This window comes from Schistocerca serialis, chromosome 1 (genome assembly GCF_023864345.2).
Source record: "Schistocerca serialis cubense isolate TAMUIC-IGC-003099 chromosome 1, iqSchSeri2.2, whole genome shotgun sequence".
Taxonomy (NCBI): Eukaryota; Metazoa; Arthropoda; class Insecta; order Orthoptera; family Acrididae; genus Schistocerca; species Schistocerca serialis.
Window position 1 is genome coordinate 945,843,802 of NC_064638.1, and position 21,736 is coordinate 945,865,537.

Consider the following 21,736-nt stretch of genomic DNA (forward strand, 5'->3'; position numbering starts at 1 on the left):
GATGTTGGACATCCATCTGGTACCTATTCACCACATTGCTGCAACGACTCTCAAGGTGGATAGCTGAAGGCATTCCTGACCACTAGCAGCCCAGTTCCACCACCCACTACAGACGCCATTCAACCCTGACCTCTACAATCAAATACTAAATCCATATTGCATAGTGAGGCGAACGACATTTTATTTCATGTAGTTAATCTACATCTAGATGAACGCCCTCCAAACAACTATGAAATGCATGGAAGGAAATAATTACAACTGCACCTGTATTAGGGCTCTTCCTGTGCCATTCACATGTGGATTACATTATTACCAATTACTGGTTAACAGATGGCAATGTAGCAGTACGCAGGCTTTTGTGGGAGAGCTGGCATCTTTCTTCAAGTGTCAGTTCATTCAGATTTTTCACAATTTTGCAACACTCATCCATTGGTCAGACAAATTATGTGACCATATGTGCTGCCCTTTCCTGTATACAATTGATATCAAATCAATTCCATGTACGAATATCTACAACACGAGGAAAAGACAGATTGCTACTTACTGTAAAGATGACACATTAAGTTGCAGACAGGCACAATTAAAAGTCACTTTCACATTAGCTTTCGGCCACAGCCTTTGTCAAAAAAAGAAACATACACACATTCATTCACACAAGCAAGAACAACTAATGCACACATGACCATCACCTCCAACAGCTCGGACCAGAATGACCGAGCTGCCGGAGATGATGGTCATGTGTGCGTAACGTGTGCTTGCTTGTCTGAGTTGCATTCAGTGTCCTTTATTAGTTTTAAATGTGTCTGATGTAAGACAGATAGGAGGTGAAGCCTCAGGATAGTACATGATCAGGTAGGCTGTTGGCTAGTTAATGGATGGGGACAGAAAGTATTGTATTTCAGAAAATGTTGAAAAAGGAACTGAAGCCTTAGTACACATTACAACTGCATGGGAGAAAGGTGCTAATTGCAGACATAATTCCAGGATACAAATTGTAAAACACATGGTCTCAAATAATATTTAAGGAAGTAGTCCTGGTGTATACAAAAGCGCTTTGCTACTAAAAACTGTGCTGATAACTGTGCTAACATAAATCACATACCTCCATCTTCAATACAAAGTCGATTTTGACATTTCTTAATGTAATACATTTATATAGCCATTTGCATAGGAAGCTATGAATGACATATCACACAATTGCAGATTTATTTCGCTTCACTCAGAAACTTATATATAACAGAAAAATCTTTCTTTCCATATCCTTGTGCAACTAAAATGCGATAAATCTGGTGTGCTAATGAACCTAAGGGAGTAGGAACTTGATTTTTTGTTGATGCTTCTTGTGCAATACCAAGATCCTTTGCCATAAGATGTGTGCCAAAACCACCCTGCAACAACAGGGAAAAAGTATAATTTAACACAATAATATCACAGCTTTAGTTACTACCACAAGCCTTATTACTCTATTTTTACAGTAATTGTGCATATGTTGCACAATGATAAATTGCACAGTGAACTAAAAGTTTACACAAAAGGAAGGAGAGAAGATTAGGGTTTAATAATGTTGATAATGAAGCTATTATTTTATATTTGAGAAACCTGTTTTTGTCTTTGCTATATTTCGTTGAACTAAAGCTGTCACTTTACTTCTTCCTGCTGCCTCTATAGTTACAGCACTGTGGCTTACTCATTTCCTTGAATATGTTACTCACACATCTTTATGATTGGCTCTGTTTTTAATGTCTAATTATGAGAATTACAACCACAGCCAACATAGCACACATTTTAATTAAATTGTTACTTTGTATGCTGATAAGTTTACTTTTCACAACTGCAAGCATCAGCCCTGAAATCATTCCCTTATTTTTGCTCTCAACTGTATGATCCACTACAAATAGCATCTTATCCTTAGCATTCCCCCACCATCCCTACTCTAATCACTATATCAACACCGCCTTCTTAGCCCAAATATTGTTTCTCTGTTCTCATATCTTTTTCCTTAAGGGATCATACATAAGAAAGTCATCAGGTGTGCAAGAATTATGACAACTGTATTTGGTGTGGGTCCCCACCCCTTGTCAGAGGCAAATACAGTTTTTTTTTTTTTTTTTTTTTTTTTTTTTGTGCGTGTGACAGTGAGGGAGGCACAAGCATTAGAAGCATGAACATGTCCTTATAGGCTTTCTGTATCTAATTTTAAAAATGAAGACACACACACACACACACACACACACACACACACACACACACACACACACATTATATACACATATAAATAGATGATGTGACTTACCGAACGAAAGCGCTGGCAGGTCGATAGACACACAAACAAACACAAACATACACACAAAATTCTAGCTTTCGCAACAAACGGTTGCTTCGTCAGGAAAGAGGGAAGGAGAGGGAAAGACGAAAGGAAGTGGGTTTTAAGGGAGAGGGTGAGGAGTCATTCCAATCCCGGGAGTGGAGAGACTTACCTTAGGGGGGGAAAAAGGACAAGTATACACTCGCACACACACACATATCCATCCACACATATACAGACACAAGCAGACATCTTTAAATATGTCTGCTTGTGTCTGTATATGTGTGGATGGATATGTGTGTGTGTGCGCGAAAGGGAAGGGAGTGAGACAGCCCATCCCTGATATTATTCAATCTGTATATTGAGCAAGCAGTAAAGGAAACAAAAGAAAAATTCGGAGTAGGTATTAAAGTCCATGGAAAAGAAATAAAAACGTTGAGGTTCGCCGATGACATTGTAATTCTGTCAGAGACAGCAAAGGACTTGGAAGAGCAGTTGAATGGAATGGACAGTGTCTTGAAAGGTGGATATAAGTTGAACATCAACAAAAGCAAAACGAGGATAATGGAATGTAGTCAAATTAAGTCGGGTGATGGTGAGGGAATTAGAGACACTTAAAGTAGTAAAGGAGTTTCGCTATTTGGGGAGCAAAATAACTGATGATGGTCGAAGTAGAGAGGATATAAAATGTAGACTGGCAATGGCAAGGAAAGCGTTTCTGAAGAAGAAAAATTTGTTAACATCGAGTATAGATTTTAATGTCAGGAAGTTGTTTCTGAAAGTATTTGCACGGAGTGTAGCCATGTATGGAAGTGAAACGTGGATGATAAATAGTTTGGACAAGAAGAGAATAGAAGCTTTCGAAATGTGGTGCTACAGAAGAATGCTGAAGATTAGATGGGTAGATCACATAACTAATGAGGAGGTATTGAATAGAACTGTGGAGAAGAGGAGTTTGTGGCACAACTTGACAAGAAGAAGGGGCCGGTTGGTAGGGGATGTTCTGAGGCATCAAGGGATCAAAAATTTAGCATTGGAGGGCAGCTTGGAGCGTAAAAATCATAGAGGGAGACCAAGAGATGAATACATTAAGCAGATTCAGAAGGATGTACGTTGCAGTAAGTACTGGGAGATGAAGAAGCTTGCACAGGATAGAGTAGCATGGAGAGCTGCATCAAACCAGTCTCAGGACTGAAGACCATAACAACAACAAGTCTTTGTATGCTATGGCATCACAGCACCAACTCCAATGCCTCAATTTCAATGCAGATTTTGAATTTATTTGAAGGTTAGTTCAATCAGAATTGTCATGACATATGTGAGATGAAATTTTGTTTAGCCATTTAAAGATAACCTGCTACATAAAGTAAAGTGTTTGGTAGCAGCAACACGCTGCCCATTCAATATGTGGTACATAATTTGATGTCTTACTATAATATAGAAGTCAGAAACCTCTACAGAAAATTTTGCAAGAATCCATGTCAGCTTTTACAGTTCACGCACAATCACCACTTTTCTGATGTCTGTTAGATTTGCTGCACCAAGTGCAATAAAAAGACAAAAATCATTATGAGTGAACCCTAAAAGCTAAGCATATGTTCTCATGGACTTTTGTGTACATCCTTTAAGATCTACAGTTTTGTATTTCCAAATTTGACATAACTCTTATTGCCTGAGCAACATATTGTAAAAGAGTGCACTGCCGACAAATATTTCGCTGCTTGATTCACTATTATTGACTTTTAGCACCTTTGCCTATTGATTTAACTTTTTTTTGTAAATAGCCTATGTTCTTTCTCAGGATTCAAGCTATCTCCATATCAAATTTCATAACATTTGATTCAGTGGTTCTCCTGTGAAAAGACGACATAAAGACAGACAGAGTTAGTTTCACATTTATAATATTAGTAACTATGTCAAACAGGACAGAAGATATTATTTGCCAACAGGAGAACTTTGGCGAAATGTCAAGGCACATAGAACAACAAATGTGCTGACTGTAGGAGCCTTGTCAGTTGATTGTTATCTGAAAAGAGTATTTCCGTCTCTCTCATTACAACGACTTATTCATATTGAGACCAAAGTAAGTATAATGATGACTGATGGAAAGCTGAAACTTGGTGGTACTATTTCTTACTAACCAATAAAATAATGCAAAGAGTTCAAATATTTACTGAAAGTATCTGAACGTTTGAGCTTGAATGAAGCCATAGAAATTTACAAATTTTTCACAGAGTATGAGATTTAAATTTACTTGCATAGTGAGTAAAATCTACACAATAGCTCATTTATCTGCTACGCAATTGTGAAATGATAAATGACATAATGTTTTATTACACTTTTCTTGTAAATTCTGACAAAAAAAATAAAAATAAATAAATAAATAAATAAAATAAAAATAGCACAAGTCACAGTTATTCATAGAGGTTCTGTCTATGCAACTAAATGAAAGGCAGTTTGTTTATTGCCAAATATGTTTTGCTTCTTTTGTTTGTGAAGCATCTTCAGTGGCCTGTAATAAATGTTTCTTTTTATATATGTAATAAATGTGTTATAATATGTTACTATGTTACATTTTGTCATTTTTTTCTCTTGTTTTTCAGATTCAAATCAACTTTAGTAGCAAAAATTTCTTGGGGTGAAATTACTGTTCGGTGTTACTTATGATTTCCAGTGCTGTTAGCACACTTATGTCCCATTAAGTCCAAGCGTTCTGCATTTTTTAAACTCACAATTACTATAGTGGTGGACACACAAAACTGCCTACAGTAAGTCACCCACAAGCTATTACTTAGCACACTTTGTGATATTCAATCCACATCTGTGCATTAGAATGATCTGAGGCTTCTCTTAACTCACCTAAAGTCTCATGCAATTGCCCTGTCTGAAACATGGTCAACACTACATATATCCTCTGAATGACCTGCTGAGCTGCAGACAGGCACAACAGAAAGACTGTTACACATTATACCTTTTATTATCCCCAACAGACCACGACACTGACTTCCTTCCAGCCAGCATTGTACTTACTTTGGTCTCAATATGAATAAGTCATTGCAATGAGAGAGAGAGTTGGAAATACTCTTTTCAGATAACAATCAACAGACAATAAATCTCAGGTTATAAGTTCATTTGAATACAAATATTTGTCCACTACAACCTGCATTCATATGGTGTACAGGCACACCAACATAAATGTAATCTTGTAATTGCAACAAAAAAGGTTAACAAAGTAAAAATTATTATACACTGGCTTGTTGCCTCTTAGTTAAACACATAATATTTGTGGTCTACCCTGTGAAATTACACTATATAACTTATCAGAACACTGAATATATGAATTTTACAATTCCAATAGCAGACTATCTTGAAATCACTTGACTATAAATACCTCATAGTTATTGGCACTTGGTACATTGCTGATTGTTCCTGGAACAGGATTATATTGTTCTGATGACCAGCAACGTCCAGAGCTTGTGTTGAAGATTTCCATAAGGACATTTGGTTTCAGGCCCAGCCTGCAAAAGAAATAAAGAAAAAGTGTATATGCTAAGATATATAAGTTAAAAACTAAATTTAGAAACACATTGTTGTTGTTGTGGTCTTCAGTCCAGAGACTGGTTTGCTGCAGCTCTCCATGCTACTCTATCCTGTGCAAGCTTCTTCATCTCCCAGTACCTACTGCAACCTACATCCTTCTGAATCTGCTTAGTGTATTCATCTCTTGGTCTCCCTCTATGATTTTTAACCTCCATGCTGCCCTCAAATACTAAGTTAGTGGTCCCTTGATGCCTCAGAACATGTCCTACCAACATATCCCTTCTTCTAGTCAAGGTGTGGCACAAATTTCTCTTCTCCCTAATTCTATTCAACACCTCCTTGATCTACCCATCTAACCTTCAGCATTCTTCTGTAGCACCACATTTCGAAAGCTTCTATTCTCTTCTTGTCCAAACTATTTATCATCCATGTTTCACTTCCATACATGGCCACACTCCATAAAAATACTTTCGGAAACAAATTCTTGACACTTAAATCTATACTCGATGTCAACAAATTTCTCTTCTTCAGAAACGCTTTCCTTGCCATTGCCAGTCTACATTTTATATCCTCTCTACTTCAACTGTCATCAGTTATTTTGCTCCCCAAATAGCAAAACTCATTTACTACTTTAAGCATCTCATTTCCGAATCTAATTCCCTCGGCATCACCCGATTTAATTCAACTACATTCCATTATCCCCATTTTGCTTTTGTTGATGTTCATATAACACTCCTTTCAAGACACTGTCCATTCCGTTCAGCTGCTCTTCCAGGTCCTTTGCTGTCTCTGCAAAAATTACAATGTCATCGGCGAACCTCAAAGTTTTTATTTCTTCTCCATGGATTTTAATTCCTACTCCAAATTTTTCTTTTGTTTCCTTTACTGCTTGCTCAATATACAGATTGAATAACATCGGGGATAGGCTACAACCCCGTCTCACTCCCTTCCCAACCAGTCCTTCCCTTTCATGCCCCTTGACTCTTATGACTGCCATCTAGTTGCTGTACAAATTGTAAATAGCCTTTCGCACCCTGTATTATAACCCTGCCACCTTCAGAATTTGAAAGAGAGTATTCCAGTCAACATTGTCAAAAGCTTTCTCTAAGTCTACAAATGCTAGAAATGTAGGTTTGTCTTTCCTTAATCTATTTCCTAAGAGAAGTTGTAGGGTCAGTATTGCCTCATGTGTTCCAACATTTCTACAGAATCCAAACTGATCTTCCCCAAGGTTGGCTTCTACCAGTTTTTCCATTCGTCTGTAAAGAATTCGCGTTAGTATTTTGCAACTGTGACTTATTAAACTGATAGTTTGGTAATTTTCACATCTGTCAACTCATGGTTTCTTTGGGATTGGAATTATTATATTCTTCTTGAAGTCTGAGGGTATTTCGCCTGTTTCATACATCTTGCTCACCAGATGGTAAGTTTTGTCAGGACTGGCTCTCCCAAGGCTGTCAGTAGTTCTAATGGAATGTTGTCTACTCCCGGGGCCTTGTTTTGACTCAGGTTTTTCAGTGCTCTGTCACTCTCTTCACACAGTATCATATCTATTATTTCATCTTCATCTACATCCTCTTCCATTTCCATAATATTGTCCTCAAGTACATCACCATTGTACAGACCCTCTATATACTCCTTCCACCTTTCTGCTTTCCCTTCTTTGCTTAGAACTGGGTTTCCATCTGAGCTCTTTATATTCATACAAGTGGCTCTCTTTTCTCCAAAGGTATCTTTAATTTTCCTGTAGGCAGTATCTATCATGTCCCTAGTGAGATAAGCCTCTACATCCTTACATTTGTCCTCCAGCCACCCCTGCTTAGCCATTTTGCACTTCCTGTTGATCACGTTTTTGAGACATTTGTATTCCTTTTTGTCTGCTTCATTTACTGCATTTTTATATTTTCTCCTTTCATCAATTAATTTCAATATATCTTCCATTACCCCAGGATTTCTACTATCCCTCGTCTTTTTACCTACTTGATCCTCTGCTGTCTGCACTACTTCATCCCTCACAGCTACCCATTCTTCTTCTACTGCATTTCTTTCCCCCATTCCTGTCAATCATTCCCTAATATTCTGTACAACCTCTGGTTCTGTCAGTTTATCCAGATCCCATCTCCCTAAATTCCCACCCTTTTGCAGTTTCTTTAGTTTCAATCTACAGTTCATAATCAATAGATTGTGGTCAGAGTCCACATCTGCCCCTGGAAATGTCTTACAGTTTAAAACCTGGTTCCTAAATCTCTGTCTTACCATTGTATAGTCTATGTGAAACCTTCGAGTATCTCCAGGCCTCTTCCATGTATACGACCTCCTTTTATGATTCTTGAACCAAGTGTTAGCTATGATTAAGTTATGCTTGGTGAAAATTCTACCAGGCAGCTTTCTCTTTCATTTCTTACCCCCATTCCATATTCACCTACTATGTTTCCTTCTCTTCCTTTTCCTACTATTGAATTCCAGTCACCCATGACTATTAAATTTTCGTCTCCCTTCACTACCTGAATAATTTCTTTTATCTCATCATACATTTCAACACTCTCTTCATCATTTGTGGAGCTAGTTGGCATAAAACTTGTACTACTGTGGTAGGCATGGGCTTTGTGTCTATCTTGGCCACAATAATGCATTCACTATGGTGTTTGTCCCCCCCATGAACCATGGACCTTCCCGTTGGTGGGGAGGCTTGCGTGCCTCAGCGATACAGATAGCCGTACCGTAGGTGCAACCACAATGGAGGGGTATCTGTTGAGAGGCCAGACAAACGTGTGGTTCCTGAAGAGGGGCAGCAGCCTTTTCAGTAGTTGCATGGGCAACAGTCTGGATGATTGACTGATCTGGCCTTGCAACAATAACCAAAACGGCCTTGCTGTGCTGGTACTGCGAACGGCTGAAAGCAAGGGGAAACTACAGCCGTAATTTTTCCCGAGGGCATGCAGCTTTACTGTATGATTACATGATGATGGCGTCCTCTTGGGTAAAATATTCCGGAGGTAAAATAGTCCCCTATTCGGATCTCCGGGCGGGGACTACTCAAGAGGATGTCGTTATCAGGAGAAAGAAAACTGGCGTTCTACGGATCGGAGCGTGGAATGTCAGATCCCTTAATCGGGCAGGTAGGTTAGAAAATTTAAAAAGGGAAATGGATAGGTTGAAGTTAGATATAGTGGGAATTAGTGAAGTTCGGTGGCAGGAGGAACAAGACTTCTGGTCAGGTGACTACAGGGATATAAACACAAAATCAAATAGGGGTAATGCAGGAGTAGGTTTAATAATGAATACGAAAATAGGAATGCGGGTAAGCTACTACAAACAGCATAGTGAACGCATTATTGTGGCCAAGATAGATACGAAGCCCACGCCTACTACAGTAGTACAAGTTTATATGCCAACTAGCTCTGCAGATGACGAAGAAATTGAAGAAATGTATGATGAAATAAAAGAAATTATTCAGATTGTGAAGGGAGACGAAAATTTAATAGTCATGGGTGACTGGAATTCGAGTGTAGGAAAAGGGAGAGAAGGAAACATAGTAGGTGAATATGGATTGGGGGACAGAAATGATAGAGGAAGCCGCCTGGTAGAATTTTGCACAGAGCACAACATAATCATAACTAACACTTGGTTTAAGAATCATGAAAGAAGGTTGTATACATGGAAGAACCCTGGAGATACTAAAAGGTATCAGATAGATTATATAATGGTAAGACAGAGATTTAGGAACCAGGTTTTAAATTGTAAGACATTTCCAGGGGCAGATGTGGACTCTGACCACAATCTATTGGTTATGACCTGTAGATTAAAACTGAAGAAACTGCAAAAAGGTGGGAATTTAAGGAAATGGGACCTGGATAAACTAAAAGAACCAGAGGTTGTACAGAGATTCAGGGAGATCATAAGGGAGCAATTGACAGGAATGGGGGAAAGAAATACAGTAGAAGAAGAATGGGTAGCTTTGAGGGATGAAGTAGTGAAGGCAGCAGACGATCAAGTAGGTAAAAAGACGAGGGCTAGTAGAAATCCTTGGGTAACAGAAGAAATATTGAATTTAATTGATGAAAGGAGAAAATATAAAAATGCAGTAAGTGAAACAGGCAAAAAGGAATACAAACGTCTCAAAAATGATATCGACGGGAAGTGCAAAATGGCTAAGCAGGGATGGCTAGAGGACAAATGTAAGGATGTAGAGGCCTATCTCACTAGGGGTAAGATAGATACCGCCTACAGGAAAATTAAAGAGACCTTTGGAGATAAGAGAATGACTTGTATGAATATCAAGAGCTCAGATGGAAACCCAGTTCTAAGCAAAGAAGGGAAAGCAGAAAGGTGGAAGGAGTATATAGAGGGTCTATACAAGGGCGATGTACTTGAGGACAATATTATGGAAATGGAAGAGGATGTAGATGAAGATGAAATGGGAGATACGATACTGCGTGAAGAGTTTGTCAGAGCACTGAAAGACCTGAGTCGAAACAAGGCCCCGGGAGTAGACAATATTCCATTGGAACTACTGACGGCCGTGGGAGAGCAAGTCCTGACAAAACTCTACCATCTGGTGAGCAAGATGTATGAAACAGGCGAAATACCCTCAGACTTCAAGAAGAATGTAATAATTCCAATCCCAAAGAAAGCAGGTGTTGACAGATGTGAAAATTACCGAACGATCAGCTTAATAAGTCACAGCTGCAAAATACTAACACGAATTCTTTACAGACGAATGGAAAAACAAGTAGAAGCCAACCTCGGGGAAGATCAGTTTGGATTCCGTAGAAACACTGGAACACGTGAGGCAATACTGACCTTACGACTTATCTTAGAAGAAAGATTAAGGAAAGGCAAACCTACGTTTCTAGCATTTGTAGACTTAGAGAAAGCTTTTGACAATGTTGACTGGAATACTCTCTTTCAAATTCTAAAGGTGGCAGGGGTAAAATACGGGGAGCGAAAGGCTATTTACAATTTGTACAGAAACCAGATGGCAGTTATAAGAGTCGAGGGACATGAAAGGGAAGCAGTGGTTGGGAAGGGAGTATGACAGGGTTGTAGCCTGTCCCCGATGTTGTTCAATCTGTATATTGAGCAAGCAGTAAAGGAAACAAAAGAAAAATTCGGAGTGGGTATTAAAATTCATGGAGAAGAAATAAAAACTTTGAGGTTCGCCGATGACATTGTAATTCTGTCAGAGACAGCAAAGGACTTGGAAGAGCAGTTGAATGGAATGGACAGTGTCTTGAAAGGAGGATATAAGATGAACATCAACAAAAGCAAAACAAGGATAATGGAATGTAGTCTAATTAAGTCGGGTGATGCTGAGGGAATTAGATTAGGAAATGAGGCACTTAAAATAGTAAAGGAGTTTTGCTATTTGGGGAGCAAAATAACTGATGATGGTCGAAGTAGAGAGGATATAAAATGTAGGCTGGCAATGGCGAGGAAAGCGTTTCTCAAGAAGAGAAATTTGTTAACATCCAGTATAGATTTAAGTGTCAGGAAGTCATTTCTGAAAGTATTCGTATGGAGTGTAGCCATGTATGGAAGTGAAACATGGACGATAAATAGTTTGGACACGAAGAGAATAGAAGCTTTCAAAATGTGGTGCTACAGAAGAATGCTGAAGATTAGATGGGTAGATCACATAACTAATGAGGAAGTATTGAATAGGATTGGGGAGAAGAGAAGTTTGTGGCACAACTTGACCAGAAGAAGGGATCGTTTGGTAGGACATGTTCTGAGGCATCAAGGGATCACCAATTTAGTATTGGAGGGCAGCGTGGAGGGTAAAAATCGTAGGGGGAGACCAAGAGATGAATACACTAAGCAGATTCAGAAGGATGTAGGTTGCAGTAAGTACTGGGAGATGAAAAAGCTTGCACAGGATAGAGTAGCATGGAGAGCTGCATCAAACCAGTCTCAGGACTGAAGACCACAACAACAACAACAACAACAACAACATGGTGTTTGTAGTAGCTTACCAGCACTCCTATTTTTTTATTCCTTATTACACCTACTCCTGCATTACAGCTATTTGATTTTGTGTTTATAACCCTGTATTCACCTGACCAGAAGTTGTGTTCCTCCTGCCACTGAACTTCACTAATTCCCACTATATCTAATTTTAACCTATCCATTTCCCTTTTTAAATTTTCTAATCTACCTGCCCGATTAAGGGATCTGACATTCCATGCTTCGATCCTTAGAACGCCAGTTTTCTTTCTCCTGATAATGATGTCCTCCTGAGTAGTCCCCACCCAGAGATCTAAATGGGGCACTGTTTTACGTCCGGAATATTTTACCCAAGGGACGCCATCGTTATTTAACCATAGAGTAAAGCTCCATGCCCTCGGGAAAAAATATGGCTGTAGTTTCCCCTTGCTTTCAGCCGTTCGCAGTACCAGCAGAGAAAGACCGTTTTGGTTAGTGTTACAAGGCCAGATCAGTCAATCATTCAGACTGTTGCCCATACAACTACTGAAAAGGCTGCTGGCCCTCTTCAGGAACCACACGTTTGTCCGGCCTCTCAACAGATACCCCACTGTTGTGGTTGCACCTACGGTACGGCTATCTGTATCACTATCACTGAGACACGCAAGCCTCCCCACCAATGGTAAGGTCCACGGTTCATGGGGGTGGGGGTTAGAAGCACATATCTAATAGAATATGTCCAAGCGCCAGCATGCCGACCCCCCCCCCCCCCCCCTCTCTCTCTCTCTCTCTCTCTCTCTCTCTCTCTCTCTCTCTCTCTCTCACTCACACACACACACACACACACACACACACACACACACACACACACACACACACACACACATTCTGAAAATAAATGTTAACAGTTGCAAATTAACACACTGGATGAAATAGCAAGTTGGCAGGTTGATAACTGGGGATATGTGATGGGTGCAGCTGTGGTGGTTGTGTTGGCAACGGTCAAGTCTCCAAGATGTACATGAAACTCAAATTCCTGATAGTAGAAGGGACAACCCAAAAAATTTTATAACATTTTCGTATTAAATTTAGTGCTGCTGAAAACAGAAGACAGATCATTAGGAGATTCTAACATTGCTGCCATGTAATAGTAAAAAAGACTTCTTTTATTTGCTATTACATCTCTGATTAGCAACCTAGAAACAAAAATAAACCATGCAACTGCTATCTCAATCATAAATTAAGAGAAAAAATACATTAATTACATAATAAAATACATTCCAACAATAAAAATTGATTATTTTGCTAGAGCTTCAAATTAATAACATTCTAAACAAAAACTATAATTTGACCCAGTTATCAGCTTGCAGTATGTTCATTTTACCAAAGCATTTTCTCATGCTCTGGTTCTACGTGACACTCAATGTTGGTTTCCAGACTGCCACCAAGTTATTATAAACCATATATCGTCTTTTCTACGTATAATTAGTTGTGGTGTGATACACATCACAATGGTTGCGTTGCATATTATTGGGACTAACACATCTTGGTATCACCTCACATGTTGTGTCGGCCATGAGGCACCCTCAGAAGGCTCTCTGTTTCCCGTGACCCTTGCAGATTGCTTCCAGAAAGTGATATCACTCTCAGGTTTCCACTTATATCCAAATTCCTTTGAAACAGTGGCCTGCAATGGCTTCTCCATTTATCTGCATTCATATGTGCTGCAAATATCTTGCCACCTGCTGCACTTTATTATTTACAATTTATATACTACTTTGCGTTAATTACCAATATTTTTACATACTATGTGCTTCTTATTACCTATGGTTTATATTGTATAGCTGATTAAAACTGAGAAATTATATAGACAGTAACAAAAACTATGGCCTTCTGTGGAAAATACCCAGTACAAAGTAAGATCCGTTTGAAAAATAAAACTCTGGAAAGGGTGAACACATTCACACATTTAGCTATAAACTATTCTGTCTTGAAGGAACAGACCTAGATGAAGAATGTGTCAGTTATACAAAAACAATGGGAATTACTAATAATGTAATGATGCCTTCCCTGGTCCAGGGGAATACCAAGAGTATGTTTTATTAACACCTTACCAAGACCTGTGATGTGCAATGGCAGCAGAATCTGGATAATAAAGGCAACATATGCAAAAAGACTAACAGGCTACAGAAGCAAATTGTTGAGATGAACAGCTGGTCACACCAAACAGGATCACAAAGCAATGAAGATTTGTTGAAGGAACTTAAAATGGAGCCCGTCACACATTATATACAGAACAACTGGAGAAAACATACATGATATATGATGAATAAGTTCAAAGAGCATCCGAAAATCCATATTTCATTACTAACCCAACAGTGCAAGATCACTAGATTGACTGAAGAAAAGATAGCAAGAGGGCTTTTCAATGAGGCTATAAAATACCAACAGACCTAACACTTGGAAGGGAGACCACGAGGAAGAAGACAAATAGCATGTTTAAGCTTATAGCAACATCTGAAACTTTAGCCATTTAATCGTTGCAGCCCCTCTTGAGTGGTATCTAGGTCATTCCCAAGTATCACTGATGTTCTCTTTCCTACCTTAGGGGTATCTTTATGCTATTTCACTTATGCTAGCTGTGCTGCCTGGTATCTTCTTGTAGTTGGATCCTGTCTTGCCAGACACAATTCCAGTCCATGCGGTAACGCCTTTTCATATACTTTGTTTAATACCTCATATACTCCTCAGTCCCGAAGTATATTATAAACACAATTATTTCTCAATAGGTCTCTCTATCCATCTGTGATATTTGCATGTAGATTATACTCAATGACAATATGCTCAGGAGCTCTCATCAGCTGACAAATGCAGACGTCACTTTCCCTTCTTTTCAGGTAGATGGGGTATGTACCATGTCCAATATTGAAGAGAACCAAACCTCTTGATGGGTAAATATATTCCATTAACAACCTTTCCTCAACATTAGGAAATATTTTGTACACTCATCTAGCAGTATTAATGTTTTCTCAGGTTCCTTGCCACTCCGTTAATAGCTTATTCATGTGTCCCTGTTTTCTGTTTGTATATTCTCTTGAAATGGCTTCAACTTTCTCTCATCCTTTTTTTATTAGCCAATACACTGCACTTCTGTAGTGTGTGATGTAATCCAGTGGCCAGAGCCCAAGAATAGTAAAATGAGCATCTGCTGCTGTTGTTCAATATGCTTCTTCTCTGTGCCCTTTGTATTACCTGGGCCAGATGCCTGATAAGATATATTCATGGCGTATCCATATTAATTACTAAGCCATTCTAAATTTATTTTATTCTATACTAACAATCCTTTGCATAACTGCAGCTGCTGTAGTACTGGTTTGTTTTGCAAGAGCTGGAAAATGTTGTCTTCTATCACGTTCAAATTCCAGACCCTACCAGAAAAGAAACTTCACTATATAGTGGTTCATTATTTATTTTTATTCTAGGATTTCTTTTGAATGATAACATCCTTTTAACAATGTATTAACTATTTTCACATAGGCACTTTTAGTTTATATACTTGAAGCTGACACTACATTCATACAAAATCTGCATTGTGTTTGTTCCTCTTCCTTCAATTGTGTTCTAGTTGCCCCACACATAATTAGTAGGAGTCTCCTGCATTTGCTACACTGTTCTCAACTTCTGCTGCAGTACACATTTTCTCCACTAGGGTTCTGACCTCATCCTAGAATATGGGCCCACAGGCTGAACTCTGACGACAATACTTCCTTATGCTTTCTGTTGGCCATGTACACTTTTTGCATACAGATTTCTATAAATAACCCCTTGGGCTCATAAAAAGGGGGTAGGATATTCCGTTTTATGCATCTGTGAGATAAGGTCAGCCACTTCAGGCTGTCAAAGGCACCTGTGATATTTAATATTATTCCCACAGCACAGACTTCAGACCTCATTTGAGTTCTGAACAAAGGTAATTGCCTGGTTTATGACATCTTTGATTGAATGTCCCTTTCTGAACATATTTATTTGGCAGGTTATGATGCACATCTATGGAGTAAGTCCAAGTACATATTTGCTTTGTCAGTTCTCCAATAAAATACATTACTTTTACTGACTCTAACTATAGTTTTGCTAAGATAACTAATAAATTTTAGCCACAACATTTCTGAAAATTAACATCATAGTTACAAAATTTTAGATACTGTAAACTGAACAGATTTTATGAGGATACATAATCTATTTACCTAAATTACAGAACACTTAATTGCAATAATTCCATGCTATGGGTCCATCATTTTACATATATGGTATAATACAGTCACATAGCACATACATATTCTAGATCTTGTTTTGTTTACATTTACAAAAAAAATTTAACAGCAATAATACTGTAGAAAAACAAAATCTTTAGAAAAAACAATGCTGTTAAGAAGTTAACACATTTTACTTTTTCTTTTTCTCTATACCTTTCTACATTTTTCTTTTAGTGTACTGAGCCTGTTTGCTTCAGTTACTTTCGTTTGAAAGAAATTCTCTGATTGAATATGAAGGGGTTTCTAACTTTCTAATAGCAGTTGTTTTTATTGACTGTTTAAACTTATCCTTCGATTTGGCATTAGTGATGTGTGGTGGAAAAGTGTTCTACAACTTTACTGCCATGCAAGCACTGCTTCTCTCATATTGAGGTGGGTTATGCTGCGGAATTCTTAATTTCTTTGTGTTTCTGGTGTGGTGTTGGTGTACATCTTCATTTTTGTTGAATTTATATTTATGATCCCAAGCAAGGAGCAGTATATATATATAATGTAACTTACCAAACCATTGGTATGTTGATAGACACACAAATAAACACAAACACACACACACAAAATACAAGCTTTCGCTACCCACGGTTGCTTCATCAGGAAAGAGGGAAGGAGAAGGAAAGACGAAAGGATGTGGGTTTTAAGGAAGAGGGTAAGGAGTCATTCCGATCCCAGGAGCAGAAAGCCTTAACTTAGTGGGAAAAAAGGACAAGTATACACTCGCACACACGCACATATCCATCCGCACACATACAGACACAAGCAGACATTTGTAAAGGCAAAGAGTTTGGGCAGAGATGTCAGTCGAGGCGGAAGTACAGAGGCAAAGATGTTGTTGAATGACAGGTGAGGTATGAGCGGCGGCAACTTGAAATAAGCAGAGGTTGAGGCCTGGTGGGTAACGGGAAGAGAGGATATACTGAAGGGCAAGTTCCCATCTCCGGAGTTCTGATAGGTTGGTGTTAGTGGGAACTATTCAGATAACCCAGACAGTGTAACACTGTGCCAAGATGTGCTGGCCATGCACCAAGGCATGTTTAGCTACAGGGTGATCCTCATTACCAACAAACACTGTCTGCCTGTGTCCATTCATGCGAATGGACAGTTTGTTGCTGGTCATGCCCACATAAAAAGCTTCACAGCGTAGGCAGGTCAGCTGGTAAATCACATGGGTGCTTTCACATGTGGCTCTGCCTTTGATCGTGTACACCTTCTGGGTTACAAGACTGGAGTAGGTGGTGGTGGGAGGGTGCATGGGACAGGTTTTACACCGGGGGCGGTTACAAGGATAGGAGCCAGGTGGTTTGGGGATTTCATAGGGATGTACCAAGAGGTTACAAGGGTTAGGTGGATGGTGGAAAGACACTGTTGGTGGAGTGGGAAGGATTTCATGAAGGATGGATCTCATTTCAGGGCAGGATTTGAGGAAGTCGTATCCCTGCTGGAGAGCCACATTCAGAGTCTGATCCAGTCCTGGAAAGTATCCTGTCACAAGTGCGGCACTTCTGGGGTTCTTCTGTGGGAGGTTGTGGGTTTGAGGGGATGAGGAAGTGGCTCTGGTTATTTGCTTCTGTACCAGGTCAGGAGGCTAGTTGCGGGATGCGAAAGCTGTTTTCAGGTTGTTGGTGTAATGGTTCTGGGATTCTGGACTGGAGCAGATTTGTTTGCCACGAAGACCTAGGCTGTAGGGAAGGGGCCGTTTGATATGGAATGGAGGTACTGTTGCTTGTTGGTGGGTTTGATGTGGACAGATGTGTGAAGCTGGCCATTGGACAGATGGAGGTCAACGTCAAGGAAAGTGGTATGGGATCTGGACTAGGACCAGGTGAATCTGATGGAACCAAAGGAGTTGAGGTTGGAGAGGAAATTCTGGAGTTCTTCTTCACTGTGAGTCCAGATCATGAAGATTTCATCAATAAATCTGTACCAAACTTTGGGTTGGCAGGCCTGGGTAACTAGGAAGGCTTCCTCTAGGCGACCCATAAATAGGTTGGCGTACGAGGGCGCCATCATGGTACCCATGGCTGTTCCCTTTAATTGTTGGTATGTCTGGCCTTCAAAAGTGAAGAAGTTGTGAGTCAGGATGAAGCTGGCTAAGGTAACGAGGAAAGAGGTTTTAGGTAGGGTGGCAGGTGATCAGTGTGAAAGGAAGTGCTCCATCGAAGCGAGGCCCTGGACGTGCAGAATATTTGTGTATAAGGAAGTGGCATCAATGGTTACAAGGATGGTTTCCAGGGGTAACAGATTGGATAAGGATTCCAGGTGTTCGAGAAAGTGGTTGGTGTCTTTGATGAAGGATGGGAGAGTGCATGTAATGGGTTGAAGGTGTTGATCTACGTAGGCAGAGATACGTTCTGTGGGGGCTTGGTAACCAGCTACAATGGGGCGGCCGGGATGATTGGGTTTGTGAATTTTAGTAAGTAGGTAGAAGGTAGGGGTGCAGGGTGTCGGTGGGGACAGGAGGTTGATGGAGTCCGGTGAAAGGTTTTGTAGGGGGCGTAAGGTTCTCAGGATTCCTTGAAGCTCCGCCTGGACATCAGGAATGGGATTACCTTGGCAAACTTTGTATGTAGTGTTGTCTGAAAGCTGACACAGTCCCTTAGCCACATACTCCTGATGATCAAGTACCACGGTCGTGGAACCCTTGTCCGCTGGAAGAATGACGATGGATCGGTCAGCCTTCAGATCATGGATAGCCTGGGCTTCAGCAGTGGTGATGTTGGGAGTAGGATTAAGGATTGAGAGGCAAGGCTGTAAGTGAGAAATTCCTGGAAGGTTTGGAGAGGATGATTTTGAGGAGAGGAGGTGGGATCGAGAGGCAAGGCTGGAAGTGAGAAATTCCTGGAAGGTTTGGAGAGGATGATTTTGAAGAAGAGGAGGTGGGTCCCACTGTGACAGAGGACAGAACTGTTCCAGGCAGGGTTCAATTTGGATTGTGTCTTGGGGAGTTGGATCATTAGGAGTAGGATTAGGATAAGTTTTCTTTGTGGCAAAGTGATATTTCCAGCAGAGAGTACGAGCGTAGGACAGTAAATCTTTGACGAGGGCTGTTTGGTTGAATCTGGGAGTGGGGCTGAAGGTGAGGCCTTTGGATAGGACAGAGGTTTCAGATTGGGAGAGAGGTTCGGAGGAAAGGTTAACTGCTGAATTAGGGTGTTGTGATTCCAGATTGCGTTGATTGGAATTTTGAGGTTTTGGGGGGAGTGGAGCTGGAAGTGGGAGATTGAGTAGATGGGAGAGACTGGGTCTGTGTGCAATGAGAGGAGGTTGAGGTTTGCTGGAAAGGTTGTGAAGGGTGAGTGAGTTGCCTTTCCGGAGGTGGGAAACCAGGAGATTGGATAGTTTTTAAGGTGGAGGGTGGCATGCTGTTCTAATTTGCGGTTGGCCTGTAGGAGAATGCTCTGAACAGCCAGTGTGGATGTGGGAGAGGAAAGATTGAGGACTTTTATTAAGGATAGGAGTTGACGGGTGTGTTCATTGGCTGAATTGATGTGTAGGTGAAGGATTAGGTGGGTGAGGGCAATGGATTGTTCAGTTTGGAACTGGTATAGGGACTGATGGAAAGAAGGGTTGCAGCCAGAGATGGGAACTTTAAGTGTGAGGCCTTTGGGGGTAATGCCAAATGTCAGACAAGCCTGAGAAAATAAAATATGGGAGTGTAATCTGGCTAGGGCGAAGGCATGTTTGCGGAGGGAATATAAATAAAACTTAATGAGGTCATTGTGGGGGTGTTGTGAGGGTGACATGGTATTAGAAGGTGGAAAGTGTAACATGAAGCTGAAATGAAAATGAAAATAAAAATAAAAATATATGGGGAGAGATAAAGGTGAACTAGAAAGCAACTGGAGATCTGGTGTGAAAAAAGGCGAAAAAGTGTTGGTTAGAGCTGGGCTATGTTGATCCTGTGGTGAACTTGTGTAGGTAGACAACGATGTGCATAAAGGTTAGGTGGTTGTGCTGCCGCCAAAACACGTTAAAGGGTGGAGAATTTCTGGAAAATTTCGAAAAAACTACGTGTAAATGTATTAAAAGGAGTGGTTTTGTGGTGGCAGATTATGAAAATGAGGCTAACAACTGTCTGACGAAGAAATAATGACGTTAAAACCTGTGGGAAGCGTGTAAAAATGATCAGTGATGTGAGAAAAACGGAAATGCAAATAAAGCAAAAGTTATTAGAACTAGCCGAAACGGTTGTTTAATAGGTGAAAGGAACTGTTTGTGAACTAGAAACGGTGGATTTTATAGCAGCGGTAGTGTTGAAAGCAGAATTTTTTTTTTTGTTATGGTTTGGAAGTGGGTTACATATTATTACGTATTACGTATTATTGAGTATATATCGGCGGGATAAAATTGTATAGTAGATTATGATAAAAAGGAGAAGGTGAATACAAAGTGAAACTACTGGCAAAAATAGAAAGAGAAAATAAGACGGCAGAAAAGATTTTGAAATGCAACAGTGACAATAACAAACATAATTGTTGGGTTCAAATTAATGATACGAATATAATAGAGGGAAACATTTCACGTGGGAAAAATATATCTAAAAACAAAGATGATGAGACTTACCAAACAAAAGCGCTGGCAGGTCGATAGACACAAAAACAAACACAAACATACACACAAAATTCAAGCTTTCGCAACAAACGGTTGCTTCATCAGGAAAGAGGGAAGGAGAGGGAAAGACGAAAGGATGTGGGTTTTAAGGGAGGGGGTAAGGAGTCATTCCAATCCCGGGAGTGGAAAGACTTACCTTAGGGGGAAAAAAGGACAGATATACACTCGCTGCGATGGAGCACTTCCTTTCACGCTGATCACCTGCCACCCTACCTAAAACCTCTTTCCTCATTACCTTAGCCAGCTTCATCCTGACCCACAACTTCTTCACTTTTGAAGGCCAGACATACCAACAATTAAAGGGAACAACCATGGGTACCAGGATGGCCCGCTCGTACGCCAACCTACTCATGGGTCACTTAGAGGAAGCCTTCTTGGTTACCCAGGCCTGCAAACCCAAAGTTTGGTACAGATTTATTGATGACATCTTCATGATCTGGACTCACAGTGAAGAAGAACTCCAGAATTTCCTCTCCAACCTCAACTCCTTTGGTTCCATCAGATTCACCTGGTCCTACTCCAAATCCCATGCCACTTTCCTTGACGTTGACCTCCATCTGTCCAATGGCCAGCTTCACACGTCCGTCCACATCAAACCCACCAACAAGCAGCAGTACCTCCATTATGACAGCTGCCACCCATTCCATATCAAACGGTCCCTTCCCTACAGCCTAGGTCTTCGTGGCAAACGAATCTGCTCCAGTCCAGAATCCCTGAACCATTACACCAACAACCTGAAAACAGCTTTCGCATCCCGCAACTACCTTCCTGACCTGGTACAGAAGCAAATAACCAGAGCCACTTCCTGATCCCCTCAAACCCACAACCTCCCACAGAAGAACCCCAAAAGTGCCCCACTTGTGACAGGATACTTTCCGGGACTGGATCAGACTCTGAATGTGGCCCTCCAGCAGGGATACGACTTCCTCAAATCCTGCCCTGAAATGAGATCCATCCTTCATGAAATCCTCCCCACTCCACCAACAGTGTCTTTCCGCCGTCCACCTAACCTTCGTAACCTCTTAGTTCATCTCCATGAAATCCCCAA

The 21,736-nt window shown here is 40.3% G+C and overlaps 1 protein-coding gene across 2 annotated transcripts in view; it reads right to left on the reverse strand.

Moving 5' to 3' along the window:
* Positions 1 to 1,187: 1,187 nt before the first annotated feature.
* LOC126412585 (3-hydroxyisobutyrate dehydrogenase, mitochondrial) overlaps positions 1,188 to 21,736 on the reverse strand; it is a 69,602-nt gene continuing 49,053 nt past the window's right edge. For both annotated transcript variants that reach the window (XM_050082251.1, XM_050082243.1), the window contains exons 6-7: positions 5,697 to 5,823; positions 1,188 to 1,388 (exon numbers count right to left, since the gene is read on the reverse strand). In XM_050082251.1, the coding sequence (XP_049938208.1) occupies positions 1,206 to 1,388; positions 5,697 to 5,823 (310 nt within the window). In that variant the 3' untranslated portion in view covers positions 1,188 to 1,205. The remainder of the gene's footprint in view (positions 1,389 to 5,696; positions 5,824 to 21,736) is intronic.